Source organism: Platalea leucorodia (assembly GCF_965183815.1).
Source record: "Platalea leucorodia genome assembly, chromosome: 5".
NCBI classification, from domain to species: domain Eukaryota; kingdom Metazoa; phylum Chordata; class Aves; order Pelecaniformes; family Threskiornithidae; genus Platalea; species Platalea leucorodia.
This window is the reverse complement of record NC_138827.1, coordinates 32,166,644-32,185,414: the sequence shown is the minus strand read 5'-3', so window position 1 is coordinate 32,185,414 and position 18,771 is coordinate 32,166,644. Positions and strand designations below refer to the sequence as shown.

At 45.5% G+C, this 18,771-nt stretch overlaps 1 protein-coding gene across 4 annotated transcripts in view; it reads left to right on the top strand.

The window, feature by feature from the left end:
* RNF220 (ring finger protein 220) overlaps positions 1–18,771 on the top strand; it is a gene marked incomplete at its 5' end in the record, with an annotated part of 225,240 nt that overhangs the window by 172,763 nt on the left and 33,706 nt on the right. For 3 of the 4 annotated variants that reach the window (XM_082311492.1, XM_082311489.1, XM_082311491.1), the window contains 2 exons: positions 3,114–3,235; positions 4,267–4,399. In XM_082311492.1, coding sequence (XP_082167618.1) covers positions 3,114–3,235; positions 4,267–4,399 — 255 coding nt within the window. The remainder of the gene's footprint in view (positions 1–3,113; positions 3,236–4,266; positions 4,400–18,771) is intronic. The other variant, XM_082311490.1, reaches the window with a different exon arrangement.

The window sequence follows — 18,771 nt, the reverse complement described above, 5'->3', positions numbered from 1 at the left end:
TCAGGAGCAAGGGGGAGAGGGATTAGTCAGCTAATTAGAAATGATCGCATCTATCAACACTAATTAACAATCCTGTGGTCTCACTTGCGTGTTCTTTTGAGCTGCTCCCCTTCGGGATGGCGCCACGATCACCCCCTGCCTTTGGGGCCGCTCTGTCCCTTCTGCGCTGATTGGAAGTGATAGCCGGGCTGCGTGCCGCGTCGCGTAGGGACAGCGCTGCTCGGGATGTGCTTTCCAGGCTGCAGCATTCCCTTTCCGTTTCTGCTGTCACCAGGGGCACCCTGGGCCTCCGTGGGCACAATGCTGCCGCTGCTAATGACCACAGAATGGAAATGGCAGGGGTATTTGTTTTCAACACCTCTTTCTTCCAGTGGCTTTTTCACATGTGGCACTAGAACTTAAAGGGCTGCTTCTTGGAGGAGCTCAATGAGCCAAGATAGGGGCTGTCTGCTGAGTCTTGCGTGGAGCCGGAGCAGAGTGAGGTTCTGTTCCCAGCTCTGCGCTAACATTTTAACAGTAGATCAGGTGCTTGTTCTGGCGGAGTGGTCCCAAGAATTTATAAGTGCAAGACCTAAAACAATTTGTCTTCCTTCTGTCACTGTTACAGTGCATGGGCTGGAGGATGGCAGTAAAAAAGTTAAAAATACTAATAAACTTTCCAGGCAGACTGACTTAGCTGAATTGATTGGCCACAGGGAGTCCTACCAGAATAATTAATATTTATTATTAATAATAATCCTTCCCTACGTTTCCCTGTTTAAAAACAGGATGAGGTGAGAGAAACATGTGTCTGCGATCAGGGTAGAGAAGGCTTTGTCCTGTGTTTTTCTCTGGTCAGATAGGTGTTGCTAGAGAATGCTCAAGTCGTGTCTGATTCCAGCCTCCTCCCCAGTTTGTGCTGGCTCTGCAGCACTAGCGAGGCAAGGAAAGAGCATCCTAAACTTATGCGAAAGAGCCGTACTGGAGGATATAGGTATTCACTAAACCAGAACTTCAGAAGTCTCTTGTGCACTGAAGTACAAACCAGAAAGAGCATGGCTTAACTCTGACAACTTCTGGTAAGAGGGCTGGATGATGTTGAAGGGGGAGGAGGGATATTGTGGGGTTCAGGAAGGGGAGAGAACACAGAAGACATTTTGGGGGTTGTTGTTTTATTTAAAAGTGGAACATAATTCATCTGGGCACAATGAAATTAGCAGTAATACTTCGTGATGTTTGCTTCTGTGTTGACTGGAATTCAAGCGGTTTACCTTGTGGAGTAGGAGCTGACAGTATAGGTAAAATAACAGATTGCAGCAGACAAAATAGAAGGGAAACTATTAAAACGTCCCACTAGGAATGCTGAAGTACCTGAAGTGTGTGGAGAGGCAGGTGGGCTGTGGAGCTGTCGGTGTGGTATACCCAACACAAGAGAGGGTTGTGGAGCTTCAGCAAATGAAACTTAGATGACTGATGCAAGTGATGTGCATTTACTTGACAGTCTCTGTTGTTCAAAGTGCCGGGTCTCAAAACCACTCTCGTTGTGGTCTCAAGTTGCTGTCTCTTATTGTAGGAATATCACATTTGCAAAAGCCTTTTCATGATGCCAGGAGGGAAGATTTGTTTTAGAAGGAGTTTTCCTACAAATCTGTCTCATTCAGTGAGGAAGAGCAATGCCCAGGGAATAATTTGAAGCCGCCTTAATCTTGGAGCATCACAGAGTGTAGGGGATAGTGAATATTCCTAATTCTGGATTGTGGGAAAGTATATCATAACCCAGAGAGTCCTGAGTCCAGGGAAGCCAACAAGAAAGCCCTGAAAGAGGCCTTTCAGGTCTGTGTTGGTGTGTCTAGATGAAACTTTAGTGCATCCACATCACCGAGTTATAAACGGATGCGCTTTAGAAAACGATTGACAGAAACTTTCCTGTACCCCGATCCTTCTCTTCCTGGCATTCCAGCAGCTTTCTCTGACTCGTTGGCTGCAGGGAGCTGTTGATCCCACAGTATTCAGGCATGAAGGCTTTCAGAGCATGCTGCAGCGCTCACAATGTCAGTAACGATTTCTGGTTAACGCAGCTTTTTGGTGGTGTCATCTCTCATTATCACATGGGCTTTCCTTGGGCTTTTCCTTGTCTCTCATTCAGAATTTTGACCTTCCTTCTTAATTAAACAGCGACTTTCCTGCAGCCAGTGATTGAGTTATTCAGTAATACCTGCCTAAAGCCATCATAATAAAGAACAGAAGTTCTTTTTAATGCAAATGATTTGGTTCCAGATGTTTTGATCACATTAAATGATGGCTCAAATTAACCAGAGATTGGATTAAGCAACAGGCTACCTTGGCTGCTTTTTCTAATCATCATGATTCCTAACATGTTTGTTTCCCAGAGCGTGCCCTCAAGAAGGCAGTATAGCCCCCAGTTTTCCTCTACGTGAAAATAGTGAAATAAAAATGAGAGAGCCAGAAGCTATCTAGCATAGGTGCTGCGTTTTTCACAGCAAAGATCTTTCCTCTCCATAAATGTTACCTGCTACTAAGATGCTGCTCTGACTTGTTCGTGATGTTCTGGGAAGGAATTATCCAGGGTGTACAGGAGACTCTGTGGTCCTGGAAGTGACTGTTATATACCTTGTCCAAGGCTTTTCAGGTGCTACATCATCCTTCTATGGTCTAAGCAAGTTCCTGCGTAGGGAATAGATGTGATAGTGGATGGATCTCAGACGGCAAAATCCAGAACAGGATTCAGTGGCTTGATCACTCCACTTTGAAAACAATTTCAGGCTTCCAAGAGAAAGTATTTAACCATTTGAGTAACTTACCTGGGGAGGTGCAGCAGGTATTCCCTCTCCTAGTTATTAAATCGTGAGTAGCTGCCTTTCTGAAATCAGGCTGTACTCAGCCACAGGTTACAGGTTTAATCTGGAAAGTGCTAAGTAACAGTCTCTGTACTATTTATGGAGATCAGAATAGGGAGTTGCAATGGGATTTTCTGGTGTGAAATCTTAACGTTTCTGCCAAGGGTTTATTGTTTGGAGCTGAGCAAATAGAGAGAAGAGTGGATCTACAAACTTGACGTGTCTTCTTTTTTTTGTTTGTTTGTTTTGTTTTCTTTCCCTGGTTTCTCCATGCAGCTCGGATTGGAAAAATGAAACGGAGGAAGCAAGACGAAGGGCAGGTATGTCCCCTCTGCAGCCGACCTCTGTCAGGATCCGAGGAGGAGATGAGTAGGCATGTGGAACAATGCCTTGCAAAGGTAGAGGCGCAGCAGGATCGCCAGCTGCCATTCCCTTCTCCCTACTCCCAGCTTTGTCTGCAGTTGACCTAACATGGGGCAAAAACTAACATTGCTGAGCTTACAGGCAATGCTAACTATGTCTCCCTAAGATATGTAGTCACTTCTTTCTGTCTTGGAAGATGGATTCTTCTGGTTTTTTTCTCCTGTGTTGCATTAGTAACTTTTTACTTCATGCACCCTTTCGCTGTTACTGAAGTCTAAGTTGTAGACTGTAAAGGTAGAGCTGTTGAAGTTTATGAAGCCTTTTGTAGGACTTCATGCTTCCGGTGTAGCACAGCAAGAAGAGTTCTTTCTGATTTCTGCCTTTGACAAGATTAGAATTATTTTTTGTTGGGTTCTTTTGTAACAGACTGGCATTTGTAAATGTTGCATGACCATCTTACTCCAGGAAGTGCATTTGAGCAGAACCGTTCTCTTGCTGTTCATCCCAAAGACAGCAAGGAAGGAGGAACAAGCCCTGGGGGGGGGGCGAGAGAGAGTTGTGTCCTAGGGCTTTCTGTGCTTGTTTCTCAGGAAAAGCCCACAAAAGAGAACAGATTCACTCTTGTTGCCTTGAGAGGTGCATGGTGTAAAGAGAGGTATCTTTTGATCAGTGTGTCCCAAAAAATATGCTCTAGGAGAACATTTTTGCTGCAGGTCAAAGGAATCTGTGTTTTACATGATTAGGGGAATTGTGCATGCAAGGAAGGGGAATGCATGTTGAAATGCACACCAGCACTGTTGTAGGAACCAGAGCTTAAATTTCCATGTGTAAAAATGATGAACCTTGCAGCTTGTTTTGATCTTAAGGTTGTCAAGTTCTTCCAGCACGCATTTACTTATAGATTTAGATCACTGGGAATGGGGGTGGGAGTAGATGCTGCTGTCTGCTCTGTATTTAGCTGTCCTGGGAACAGTCCAGCTTTTCTTCTCCATCCCACCCTGAGTTATGAACCCCAAAGAGCTATTTCATGCATCTCAACGCTCTGCCCCTGCTTTACCCTGTGCAGAGAGAAGGTTCATGCATGACTGAGGATGACTCTGTGGACATCGAGAACGAGAACGGCAACCGCTTTGAAGAGTATGAATGGTGCGGGCAGAAGAGGATACGGGCTACTACTCTCCTGGAGGGAGGATTTCGAGGTGCGCCAGTTTTTTGGGGGCCCTTGTAAATCATTCTGCTGTGGAAGCTGATCATTGTCTGTCTTTAAAGGGAGGGACCTAGAGATTTGCCTTTCACAAAGGGCGGGACCTTCAGCCTTTGCCAGAATGTAAAGTGATTTCAGCTTTCTGCCTTTCTTGAATGACGAGAGTCAAAACTTGTGCAAATCTTGAACAAAAGCGTGGCGTTATTTCTTGCTCGAGAAATGTGGCTGAAGAGGGAATGAGTAGGAATGGGTAGAATGAGGAGATCGTTTGGGGAAAATAGCTTTTTATATGTTACACATAGTAGGAAATACGTGGAAATATGTGAAGAGAGGGAAATAGAAATGAAATTGTAAAAATTCCCAGCCTGGAGTGACGAAAGCTGGTGTATCAGCCTCTGGTGATGTATTGAAGGTGACAGCTAAGTCGCTTTAGCACCTGCATAAAATATTAAAGGGCCGGTTGTGCATTTATCACTCCATCCCTTTTAAGGTTGATAAATGAGAATCCAGGAACCTGCTCTGCACCTCCAGCACGGCAAGCCCTTAGGGCTCCCAGACAAACACATTTTATTTTTCCTCCTTCTTTTGCTCCTTCCCCAGTGACGGGGAAATCAGTTACTGAGGAGAGAGTGAGTTATGGCAAAATTTGACCTCTCGTGAGCTTTATTGGTGAATGTAATTTTAGCTAGAAACCTGGCCCCTTTCTTACACTCAGCCCTTTGGCCTCAAAGAGGAGGATTTACTAAACTGTTCGTTGGCATGAACCTCTGGCACTAAGAAGAGTCTCTTGCAAGCAATCCACATAGCGCATGCCTAATGAGAGGAGGAATGCTGGCTCCCTCCATTCAATAAAGAAGATGGGGATGTGATCTTTTCCTATATCAGCTTGGATTTTAATTTAAAATATCTCAAGGGGAAAGGCTACTACATAAGGGAGTTGGACTTAAAAGCCATGTGCTCACTGACACCCTGGCACTCCTGATCTACTCTTACCTTCCTCTGAAATTAAATGGTAGCTGGGTTGTAGCAGAGCAGATGATCGGGAGCACAGAGGTGAAGGAGCAGCTTCTTTGGGTTTTAAAGGCTACCCAGGAAAGCTGACGCTGTCGCTTCCTCAGTCTGTAGCCTTACCTACCTTAACTTTTTTTGTGCCCACATGGAGGGTTGAGTCTGTACATGATTCCAGGTAGAGGTCTGATGAGACTATGCAGGGCCTTAGGCTATGTTTATGTAGTATAGTTACTGTAATCCATAGCAGGGAAGCATGGTATGTCTATGGGCCTCTATTGTTGTCACTGATAGTCCTGATTAGAAAAACCTATTCAGTTAATTTCTGCCCCTTTTTTTGTGCATACATAGTTTCTTCCTTCACCCCCACTGAACACCTGAGTTTGAGGAGAGCACAATCTTCTGATTCCTTTGGTGTGGACATTGTGCTGTCCTCACCTGGTTAACATTCCCTGTTGGTTTTGAGTTAACTCACAGAAGTGTGGTCTGAACCTTTCATACTGCTTTAGTCATGTGGGAGACCGTGTTTCAAATAGGCTTCAGGTGGACAAAATGTGTGTAATTGATGCGATTAGGCTGTGTAAATGCAAAGTACTTGCTCCTCGTTGCATTTTCTTCCTTATTTTAAGGAATTCTCAAATGCATTAGTTTGTGTTATATAGAGCAACTGCTTTCCTCCACCAGAGGTTAGACAGATTCTAGCAACAGTCAGGGCTGTAACCTCTGCAAGATGGCTGCACGCACATGGACAGGTACTTTTGTATTTCATACTTAGAAATAGCCTTGCTTCCATCAGGAAGTATGGGGTCCGTCTCGTCTTTCCTTTTTGAGACCTTCATGACACCTTCAAGAGTGTTTAGCTACATGAACAGATCCAGCAAAGGATCAGAAGACTAGGAGGAGAGTAGAGCACAATTAGATGTGGTTCTGAAACCGTCCATAATTACCCTGATGGGAAGGCTTTTGGATTAGACTCTTTCCCTTTGTGGTGCTGATGTCTTGCAGATGAGCTCGCAAGCACAGGAACCTCCCTGTGGCGTTTGTGGTGAGGAGCATCCTCTCTGTGCAGCTTTAGGCGGCAGAGCCACTGCTGAAGAAATGACTCCACCTGAGCAGCTGGCAGGTCCCTAGCCTATGTGTTCCTCCCTGCCCTTCCTCCTCTGGATCGCACCTCTGCTGGCAGCTGGATTCAACGGCTGCCGTGCTCATCTAGGGAGGTGTGCTCTTCCCTAAACAGAGGAACTTTTTGCCACCAACTTTATACCTAGTATTTTGGGTGAGCGGATAATACCTGCAGGGTACCTACCTACTCTGCGCAAGAAGTTTCTGAAAAATTTGGGAAGCCAAAGCAAAGCTGGAATGATCTCCCATAGTTGGCTGATGGTATTTCTTTTTTTAAGCAAGTTACACTTTTTCACGCTCCCTTTTGTGGTTCTCAGCTGCTGGCATTCGGAGGTCTCCATAAGTCAGGTCTGCTTTGTGCACTCTCGGGTAACCTTAAGGTGACTTGTCTTTTTCCTTTCTCTGCCAGCGTTGGCTCTTGCCTTGTTTAGGGACAGAATTCTTAATTTGGAGCCCTGAAGCACAGCACAACGTTTTGGAGATGCTTTCCAATGCTTAAAACTGCTTTGTCTGGAGTTGGCAAGGCCCTTGTTAACCCCCATCACCCGAGGCTTTGTGTTTGGCTCTGTTCCCTTTGCTGAGAAGTAGCAGCAATGTGGAAATCAAAGGCCTTTTATAATGCCAGACAGCCTTTGCCAGGCTACAGGGATGTCACCAGTGTCTAAAGAGATGACATGTGGAAATATGTAAAACCAGAGGGGAAAATAGATGTCCGTGTGTCTCATTAATTTCGGTTTTAATGGTGGGTTGCTTTGAAGAGATGTCACAGCTGGGCGAAGGGGGAGCAGGACACTCTGACCAGCGTGTATTGCATGAGTCGGTCAGACCATTGGGCAGCATTACAGAAGTGACTCAAACTTAACACAGGTCCTGGCTTCTTCTTTTTATCATTTTTGGTTAATGGTCAAAGTTTGTAACACTTTAAAGGTGAGGAAAACTCTTTGCTAATTGTATGAAAGATCCTGCCACGTTCTCGGGTGAGGGAAGGTTGGGAGATCCTGGGGCTTTTCTTCTTGGAAACAGAAAGGTGAGGGAAACAAACAGCCCTGCTCAGGTTTTCTGGAAGGTGGTCTAATACTTGGGAGCAATCACAGGCTGAAACTTTCACTTGTGTGGTTCCTAGGACAAAGCTTTCTTGCTTCCAAAGGGGCTGCAGGGAAAACTTGCTCCTCTCACCTGAGGGGCTGTCTTAGAAGGTGGAAATTCTGTGTCTTCTGTGTCGGTGTTGCAGCTGCAAATCCTCACTTGGGTCTAGTGCAGCAGAGCCAAAGCACACCTTGCCTGCCACGGCTTGGGATGCTTGAGGCAGCAGGTGGAAAGAACAGGAGATGGCAGCAAGTAGGAATATGACGTAACCGAGAAGTGCTGGGATCAGTATGTTGTCTCTTCAGCTGTTGGGTTTGGTGAAGGCATTCAATCAGGAAATACTTTGTACTTCTGGATTCTTAAAGCATCATTTGCTAGCGCTTAATTTGCTTACCCAAAACTGCAGGAACTAAATTAAGATTATTAGCAATTATGTAGGATTTAGAACCACTTTGTTTCAGCAGAGGTCCTGCTTGAAGTAGGGGTTTGCAGCAGGAGAGTTCTTGCTTCTGTTTGGGATGGGTACAGAAGGCTACCAGCATGAAATGCCGAGCGCTGTTTAAATCAAGTTTGTGCTTCAAAGTGAAAAGCTATGCAGGTGTAATAATCAAATATTTCCCTATTTTAGAACAGTGTCGCAGGACTAAAATTTCTCTTGAAATACCTGAACATTCAGTAACCGTCTATCCTCGCGTCTCTGGATCATCCCTCTCCGAAGCTCTTTGTTGCAGGGGATTATTTCGTGCCATCTTTGTCTAATGAGTTTTTGTGTTTAGGAGCCCAACAAGGCTTCACAAGTGAAAGCATCAAGTGGCTCCCTCTCTGATGTTTCGTTTTTTTTTTTTTTAACGCTCAACATATTTGTAGCAATTCTTCTGTTCCCTCTCCAGAATGGATGCACGTTACCCTCAGTGTTTACACTGTTAAGGTTATCCCTTTAAAGAATTCCTGAGGGAAGTTCAAAAGGTTTTTTTTTTTCTTTGAAAGATTCAGTGTCTCTTTTTGTGCGTATGTCTCTTACTTGAAAGAAGGGAAAGGGAGGGGGAGAGTGAAAAAAAAAAAGTGCTTTATCTGAAAAGAATCGCATCAGCTTCGCACTGATAGAAGCCGCTGTCATCTCTTAAACGGCTTAGCACAGTCAAAAGGCAAGAGGACTTAAAACAGTGTCTTACACAGGGATCGATGGGTGGAACACATAACTCGTAACTGCAAAAAAAAAAAAAAAAAAAAGGCAGCACAGGGGGAGAGATAACGGTAATGATTGCATTGAAGGAAGCTTGAGGGAGGCTTGTTCTTTGTAACACAGCTTCAAAGGTGCCTGGACCGGTGCCTAAGCAAACTGTCCTGTGAAGCCGCTGCCTCTGTAGGTCTAGGGAGGGAGTAGGGGGTGCTTGCACCCTTCTGTTTTTTAGCAGATGGGACGAAGATTAGTAAATGCCAGGTTAGCGGCTCCCTTCTGCCGTTTCACATTTGAGGAGAGGTTTTTGTCACTTGGTCTCTCGCCGTCCGTTCTGGGAAGGCGGCTTGTCCAGGTGATGGGAAGGCGGCGAGCGGCAGATGGGGCGGTTGGGGAGATCGGGTGGGGGGACGGGATGTCAGCTTATCGATCGCACCTCAGTCAGGAGAGCTGCAGGCGCAGCGCTCTGAGCACGAGCGGCAGCGTGCTTAATGTGATTGAAAGGCAGTTAAAATGGCGGTGACCTTTTCAGGGGGAATTAGATTGCCTGCCAAGAGTGGTTAGAGGGAGTGATAACGCCAGCTTGAGGAAGCTGTCCAGTCTGCTTCAAAGGGAGAGAGGCAGAGACAGGGAAAGCAAGCTAGCAGCAAGTACCATTTAAAGCACGAACCGTGCGGTCTGATAGAACAGAGATTGCTGTCCTCTTTAGATACGAAAGAATTGAAGAATTGTAGCTAAGTTCTCTCCACCCGCCCTGTCTTCCTCTTCTACCCTCCAGCTCCCCCACCAAAAAGCCTTCCTCAAGGCACAGTAGCAAGCTAGTCACCAGTGCTCTTCTGGGTCTCTCTTCCTTCAGCAGATCAGTTGCATCAAAAATAGCACAGAAGAGAGAAAGACTTTGAAAATGTTAAAATGGTAAGCAGGGCATTTTCAGGGAAGGATACTTTCTAAGAGAGATCAACATGACAAGGATCTGTCTGATAGCTTGCGATACTCTTGAAGAAGGAGAAGCACACAGGGATTACTTAACTCTGAAGTTTCTCTTTATTTCTCTATGCTGCCCTCCTCCCAAGCTAGCAAAGGGCTTGTATCTGTTCATTAATGTCTTATCAAGGGAAAAACAGCACGACTTAGCGTATGTGTAGAGGAACTCAGTAAAGCCTTACAAGCTGTAACAAACTACAGTTATCCTTGGGTGCCCATTTGCATTGGATCTCAGTCATGTACAATTAGGGCAGCTGCCTGGAAAGTGGGACTATATTAAAATGTCTAAAAGTTTACAGCAGATGGCTGCAGTCCCACGGTCAGCTTTCTATCTCTGCAGAATCAAGATGTGCTTCAGTTTGAGCAGCAAATGTTGTAGGCCAGCCTTCGTCCAGCATGGGTTGGTTGTCCAAGAAAAAGCACTGGGGCAATAGCTATATGCTCCTCCAATTTGTTCTCCTTCTAAATATATGCAACGTTAGAAGCAGGCTCTCAAGCGTGAGGTCCTCAAAATCTAAGTAGATGCTTTTCAGTTCTCCTGCCTCAGCAGCAGGTGTTGGTGAACACGGTGACTTTGCTTGTGTCTGGTAACTGCCTGGCAGAAAGCTCCAAATAGAGGAGGAAAACTCAGTTGCGCTTCTCAGTGCAGTTTCATGCACATCGACCTCTACAACAAAGCTCTGCAAAATCTGTGTTTGACATGTATGTGGAAACTGAAGCATGGAGAAGCATCTTCTCTAATGTTATAAAGGTAGTAGCAAAGCTGGTAACAGAGCTTAAAAGTCTTGCTCTAGAATCTCACCTCGTAGCCAGCTGTGCCCTCTTTCTCAGATAAAATATAATGAGGCATGCAGGAAAGCTTCAGGAGGCGAGGAGACTTTCCATTTTTCCATGACAGGAGGTTCAGGCTGCGTTTAAGATCATACTAGTAAGAGATCTAACTGAGCTACTCGAATTCAGCAAAAGAATTTGAGCTGAACAGTAAAAGTGTGACTTCTCCTAAGAGACTGTGTGGGAAATAGAACATATCACTGGCATATTCAGGCCTTTTGGAAGAATGGTCTAGTAACTGGAATCATCTTCCCCATTTCTGTGCAGATGAGTCAGAATTCATTCATTTTGCCCTGGCAGGCTAAAGCAAACTTCAGCTTGGGTGCAAGAGCAGTTTGTGGTAAGAGTATAGGGAGTCTCTGCCACAATGAAATTCTTAATCTTCCTCCCACTTAGCAAGAGCTCAGTTCAGTGCCTTTCTCTGTCACATTTCCAGTGTCAGTGTCCCTCGTTGCTTAGTCTCCAAGATGAATGCATCTACACGTCTGAGCATCCTTCCCAGACTCTCAGTCTTGGTGTTTTAGCCTTTCCATATTTGGTTTACTACCTTCTGCTGGTCACTTCCACCTGCTGTAAGCTTCCAAGTGGGCGAGATGTATAAATTTCATGTTTCTCAAGTGCCTATTCTATGCCTTATCCCCCCTTTAGAGGGCTGCTCAGTCCCAGAGCGCTCATATGCCTTACCTCAGCCATTGTGTAAAATGGTGGTAATCCTGGTAATCCCTCCATTCCTGAAGGATGGTACGTTGTACTTGTCTGATGGAGTAGCCCAAGCACTCCTTAATATTTGTACCTCTCTCCTTCGAGAGCAAGTACTTGTCCATAAGGTAATACTTGACCTAAAAATGCTCAGATATGTTTACATTGTGTTATATACAATAATCAGATGGGCTCTATGTGACTGTTTCTCCATAGTTTGTATTCACATATAGAATTTGAGGGATTCTGTGGCTAATAAATGTCTCTTGGGTATTGTACTGAGTATTAATATCAGAAGTTCACCTTAGTAAGCAGGACAAACAGATGAGAATAGTATGTGACTTAAAAAAAAAAAAAAATCAGAATTCCTGCCTTACATAGGAAAGCCATCATGACCCACCATGTAATTGATGCTTGATATCATGTGTGTTTAAAGTTCATATAATGCTTCAAGGAACAGTGTTTTCTTCATTTTGGAGCACAAAGTAATCAATGGGACTCGGCAAAGTAAAAATCACTTTAACTGAAAAAAAAGAAATTGGTGTTTATAGCTGTTAAGTCATGATTGTTGATGGTACATTTTTGTTAACTTGAACACATGCAAAAATGTAAGAACCTAATTTTTATGCTCAAACTGTCAGAACGCATTAGCTGAAAGGAGCACAATCAACTAAACCTTGCTGTTTGATTTACGTAATGCCGACAGCCACTCTAACCAGGAAAAGATTTTCTGTGGGAAGAAGGGGAATTCTCTCCGCTTGACAGTATTATGTATTGTACTTGGAGGAGGAGAAGGGATGCCTGTCACCCAGCAACAGAGGAAGAAGGAAAAAAATTAATTAAAAAGAAAACAGAAAATGCAGTTGTAACACCATGAAAATTGGCAGGGGGAGTAAGGGAGCAGGTAGAGCACCTGAAACTACTCAATTTTTTGAAATTGACTGGGTTTCAAGTTGACAGCATCCCTTTAAACTTCAATTTTCCTAGATCTCAGACATGCAGCATAAGATCTTCCAGTCCCATCTGCTGCACTTGCTTAGCTACTCTCTGCAATCCATTTTTCTAGTGGTCTGTCTGCTTTGGTTTTGAAAGTCCCAGGCTTTAAGACAGTCATTTGATGATTCCCCCCCCCCCCCCCCCCCCCCCAAGCGTCTGCAGTTTTGCTAGAACTGCAACCTACTTCTTGGACACTCAGGTCAAACTTCAGTCTTAAGCACACAATAGTTGATTGATGTGATTTTAATAGCATTTTAGAATACAGTTGTTAAGTCAGGGGCAGTGAGATTTTTTTAAAGGAAGAAGGGAGCACGGGTCTCAATGGCTCTAAACAGCTCCTGTCTCCGCATGTCGTCTCTTCCACTCGGTGGTGAAACGCATTATCGAGTAGTGCCCGGAAAGTGGCTAACTGCGTTTGACACACGCCAACTCCCTGCCTCCACACTGGATAATTGCATTGTCAACTGTTCAGCAAAGTGGCAGGTGACACTGCAGCCGGATTGATTGTCCTGGTATGGAGGCTCCCAAGACTGTCAGCCACCCAATCGATAGAGTTTACACAAGACACCGTCACTGCATCTGTAACTAATTTCACTTTGAACCTCGCAAGATGCGGCTGTCCCTGTTTCCTGGCCTCTCTTCTTCTTTGCTTGCATCTTCTCCCTGAAGTTGCTTTCCTGCTGAAAGCCTGGCTTTATTTCTTGTTTTGGAGCTGAAAGTGAAGAAATCAATGGTGTGTTTTGTGGTTTCAGAGTTGAGGGCATTACAGCACATGGCTAACTAGCAGCTCCAGTTTTGCAATCAATAGGCTGATCAATTGATTAAATTAGCACTGATTTTTCTTTCTTCTTTCCAGCCTAGAAAAGAATTAGTTTGGGGGGGAAGAACATACGGGTTTGGCCTGTGAAATTTAGCGCTTGGTTTTCCAGTCCTTGGTTGTCTTTCCCCTACAAATACAATCTCTGTGCTCATCATTATTTAAAGCAAACTGCATCGAGCCCTGCCACTGGCAGCGGCCCGCGGTAAGCCAGGGTGTCACTTTCAGCTGTTCACCAGCCTCGCTGCTTCATGCTCGGCTGCCTTAGAAAAGTCATCCTCCAAGCTCTGCTGTGCTGCTTTATTATTGGCAAAGTTGCGACATTCCTGTGATCCCTGTCAGTGGTGCTTATTGATCCAGTGATGTGAATCTGCTTAGTGATTCAAGATTACTTTAATTCTCCCTCTTCCTTTTTTGTTTGTTTCCACCCTCTCCCCAGGGGAACAAAAGCTTTCAGATCCACCTTTCCCTGACTGTGGAAAACGAGCCGTAGCTGCAAAGACTGTGGCTGTTGCTGCTGCTTTTGTACTTCAGCTCTGGGTTTTGAAGAGCAGCCTTTGAGACAGACATGAGACTGTTCTCACCTTAGTGCATCATGCCAGCGTGAGGCTCTAGGAGGCAGTCAGACGTGAATGGCCACGCCAGATCAGACCCTTGGTCAGAGTGCGTTTTCCCCTCTGCAGCCACGATCCGCAACTCATGGGTTATGGAGAGGCGTAAAAGAAATCTCTGGAATACTCCTTGGAGCTGCGAGGGGTGGGGAAGCCTCTTCCCCGAGCCTTGCAGCAGCTGGCTCTTATCCTGTACAGCGGAGCTTGCCTGCCCTTTGTTCAGCACACTGCTGCAAAATGATGTTAATGGTCGTAAAATTATATGGCCCTTTCTTTAAAGGCAGCTGTTCCTCTGATCTGTTAGCAAAGATCGTTGTACGCCTCCGAGACGCTAGTAAGCAGTGAGGTCTCTGTCAGCCCATTTGTGCCTCTGTGGGAGCTAATAGACAGCATCAGATGGATGCATCTGCTGTTTCAGGTGTACGCTGTAACGACACGGTTGGGTGTCAGTTTTCCAGGTAAATAACTGTTTTGCTTGAAATGGATCTGGCTCCAGAGAAATGAAACCCTTGTCCTGCAAGCAGCTTTTCATGGCCTCTGAATGTCATTTTTCCTGCAACAGGCTGGGAAAGTCACCAGAAGAATTATTCTATCCCTGTTTGCGCTAGGAGAAAATAGGGGAACAATTTCACTGTCCAAAAAATAGGGCTGGGGAAGTGTTACGGATCTGCAGAAAGACTACTGTTCAGGATGGCCTCACCTCTGCCTTCCTCTTGTTTTCAAGAATCTCTGATGGCTTTCTCTTTCTTCCCAAACGCCTTTTAAAATAAAACGGTATCCGTGCCACCTTATCCTCTTAGTACTAGTTTGGGATACTTCAGCAGCTGATGAAATAAACCCAGTTTAGAGCCATTCTCAGGAAGTGTGTGTGAGGCCTGGCCGTGTGTCTGCATAAACTACTTTTATTGCCTTCATTGTTTTTACTCTCCAAGAAGCCAACGAGTGACATTTCGTTAAGAAAATAGAGTGAACGTGCTGGAAAGGGAGGTTGTGTAGAACGGGGTGACTGCAAGGAGTGCAATTAGCAAAGGCTACAATTCTGGAGATTTATGGGAGACCTTTTTTCTTCTTTCCTGAACATGTGTAAATTACCTGGAAGGAGAATGAATGCCTCTTCCCAGCCAAAACAGGCTCCAGTAGAGCTGCACGTCCCTGAGGTGGATTTGGATTTAGACCCAGTTACAGAACTTACACAAAATTCTGGATTTCTAGAATATTTCCATTATAGATTTCCCTCTCTCCCTCTCCCTCTCCCTCTCCCTCTCCCTCTCCCTCTCCCTCTCCCTCTCCCTCTCCCTCTCCCTCTCCCTCTCCCTCTCCCTCTCCCTCTCCCTCTCCCTCTCCCTCTCCCTCTCCCTCTCCCTCTCCCTCTCCCTCTCCCTCTCCCTCTCCCTCTCCCTCTCCCTCTCCCTCTCCCTCTCCCTCTCCCTCTCCCTCTCCCTCTCCCTCTCCCTCTCCCTCTCCCTCCCTTGGGGGCCAAACAGGAGAAACACTAGTTAAACAGATGAGTTTGATCTTCTGCATGAGCAGCATCTAGTAGCTGCATTCATAATAGTGGTGCAAATAATAATAGTAACATCTTAGTTTTGTTCCTCAGTCTTGTTTGGAGTGATAGTTAAATGTGTACAAAACAGCTGGCCCCCAGAACTGACTGACCTGCCCAGTTAGGAGTTGAGGAGCAGAGATGGGGCACAGTAGGTCTGTGCTTAACCTGTGCTGATGAAATCTGGCTGTGGTCTTTTGGGTCTGCACTGGTCTGGTTGTCTTGCCTTTCTAGTCCTGAGACCGCCAGTCTCTGCATGAGCTCATGCCTGCGCAGGAGCCGGCAGTGCTGCCAACACCTGAAGCAGCATATGTTGTCACTTTGACCATCTGCCACTGAACATGGTGGAGAAAAGGAGGGACTTGAATGTGAGGCCCTTTTATCTGCTCTATGAATCTGCTTATATATCATGTTAACGACTCTCGATTTTAGCTTGAGCCACCGTTCACTTGAGAGATGTTGAGGTGACTGGCCATCAGGGGATTGCACAAAGGAGGTGAGATTTGAGAAGCAGTGCAAAGGTCAGAGAGGATGCTTAGGCGTAGGCGGTGACTTAGGAGAAAGCAAAGTGCTCTGAAAACTTAGGGAAAGGGGAAGGAAAGGATTTCTGGTGAAATTTATCTCCAGCCATTATTAATAGGCATCTGAAAGAAAGTGGGAAGTGTTTTCCAGTTTCCTTCAAGCTCAGCTCATTCCTCTAGCCTGCCAGTACCACGGCCTGGCGGCAGCAAAGAGACATGTGAGTTTTTTCTGCTTTTCAGAGCTCTGCATCAGTATTTCAGAAACAATGTTGCTTGTGTAGAGTACCTAAATTTTTCAGAAACTACCTTGAATTGGTGCTCAGGCAGGCTGCTCCGAGGCCAGCCCAAGCAAAGCTGTGTACATAGTGCTTGGAGGGTGGCGGGCGCTCTAGGTAAGTGATCTTGATAGGTACATTCTGATTGATGGGGGAGTTTGTCTCCCAAACTGTCACAGGGTTTATAGAGGTGCCACTCAATACCAGTGCTGAAATTGCTTGTCAGAGCACCTGGCTACAAGAGCAATGGGGATTGGAGACAGAGCTGTAACTTTGTTTTTTCTCTGCTTAATGGCCCCGGCGTCTGACCTGCCTGCTCACTCCTGTTTGCCTGGACCTTAAGGAGGCAGCTGGGATTAAGACTGTCAGAGGATTGTGCTGCTTTGGCATCAGGAGGCTAATTGTATCGGCGCTGGCAGCATATGACAAGCAGTTGCGTCCCACCAAATGCATGGCAAGAGCAAAAAATTCTTCCAACAAGGAAAGGGAAAAAAAGAGAGGAGAGTCTGCTTTTGGGTTTGTTCTTTTTTCATCCGAAAGCAGCGTTTTCAAATTCACATGTGGAATTACATTCTTCAGGCCTTAGGTGACTCTCCTTGTAAGAGTTGCAGCTGCTTCTGTGAATAACAGATCGTGTCTCTTGTGAATTCCTAGGTCAAACTCAGAACTTAACATTCAGTTGTCGAATTTCACTTTATTAACACGTTGGGATACAGTTCTGGTCCTGAGCATTGACCTCTGGATAGTCGCACTGGCTTTAGAGGTCTGCTCTAGGCAGCGTTGCTGATGGCCGTGAATTACTGCGCAACCTTCGGAAGCTGAGCCTTGCTGGAGGAACCCTTCCCTGTTCCCAGTGCACGCTATTGAATTGCAAATCACCCGAGTGTAGTGGTAGGGGCTCTTCTGGAAGCTCCCGTTCTCCTCTAGCAGGACCGAAACAATGCCGTTGCAAAGGCCGTTTTATTCTGCTCGACACCCTCTGCGCTCCATTTCACATTTTCCTTGCTCCTGGATGGCAATGCGCTGCTGGTATGAGCTGGAAGTTGTGAGCCTTCTTTACACTTGGGCTGAGTTAGCGAGAAGCAGGTGTGATCCTATCGGGCCTTCCTTGCATTTAGTGGTCCTCTTAATCCATTTATAACAGCACTTGTCCAGAAATCTGGTTTGAATGAGCCTGAGATGAATGAATAATGTCAAGCAGTTCAGACGTCAAATATTTGAACAGCTGCGTGGGTGTTTTCACTGGCTTTGTGCATGGAAGCAACCCAGGAAGTTAGACAGGGAGGGTCAGCTCGAAATTGTGGCACCAAACCCCAGCCCGCCGGAACTGGCCTCAAAATCCGTCCCCGCTGCAGATGAAAGGGCGTTAGGATGCCGGTGGCAGGTCGTTCGCTCCACAGGTGATGCTGGACTGAGCTTTGCATTCTCTTTGGTGTTCTCTTGGATGCAGTGGCAGTAGTGGGATTTATGGACCTTTTGATTCACATTAAAAACATATTTTGTGGGGTTTGTTTTTCCTTTTTTTTTAAAGCAGCCTCTGTGAAGCTGATAGCACAGCTTATATTCAGAGTCTTTTCTGGATACATGGTGGTTGCTTTGTTTAGCATACAGTTTCTGAATAATTTTTTTTACAGTGTTGCAATGGATTGCACTTGCTCATCCTAAAAAAAAAACCAAAAAACAACAACAAAAAAAAAAACAGCAAAAAAATCAAAACTCCAAATCCATGTTTGGTGAAAATCTGAGAGTTGGATCGGCTTATTGCAGCTTCCTTTAGGCCCTGGCCTGGGAGTCCTTGTTTGATCAGAAAAGAAAATTTGCCCTTCTCCTGACCCTCATCTTAACCTATGAACTTCTCTGCTATGCCTTCCTCTGACTGAAATGCTGTATCAGATCATCCCAGTGTCTGTCTGTCATCATAACACGTACTCTCCAAACCCTTCCTCTGTACCTTCCCTGTGAAGGGGGGATAGTACTCTGCTGGGAATGCAGTGGTTCCTATTATAGAGCCAGATTCAGCAAAAGGTCTGTGGAGTATTTTCCTTACGGACTTAAAAGGGATTTTCTTAAGTACAAAGGTTTTGAGAGGAAGGACACCAGGATTCTGAAGTCAAGGTGCCTTAATATTTGTAAATTGTATCGCAGTAAGCAGATCTTCTTTTCTTAAGCTCTAACCATAAACCACTACTTGGCTTGAGTCACTTGGAAACAAAATTGATGGAAAGGTGCACATTTGCTGTGTGCTTGGCATCCTTGCAGAGGGAGGGACTCGGGGAGCAGGCCCATGTACATTCACTGTTTTGCACACCTTCCTACCCCCAAGGCACTTGCTCCATGTATTCATTGTCTGGCTAACATTCAGATCACCTCCGGGACTGGCCAAGGCACAGCTCCAGCTTTGCATGATTTGTGTTTCCCACAGCTACAAGAAAAATGAAGGCCTGTGTATCCAAAGTTTATGGCCTTTGAGAAGTGATGGGCTAAAGTAATGCCAGGTGCAGGGACGGTGTTACTGCAGGTTAAATGCCATACCTGTAAATTACCACCCCATTGCCCACTGTGACTTCTAAGGCAGCTTTGAAAGACTATCCAGCTTCTTTGACAGGTCTCTCTTACTCCTCTAAATCTTCTCCCAACCGTTGTGATGAACTGAAGGATTCAAGATTTACTAGATGAACCATTGCAGCAAGAGAAGAC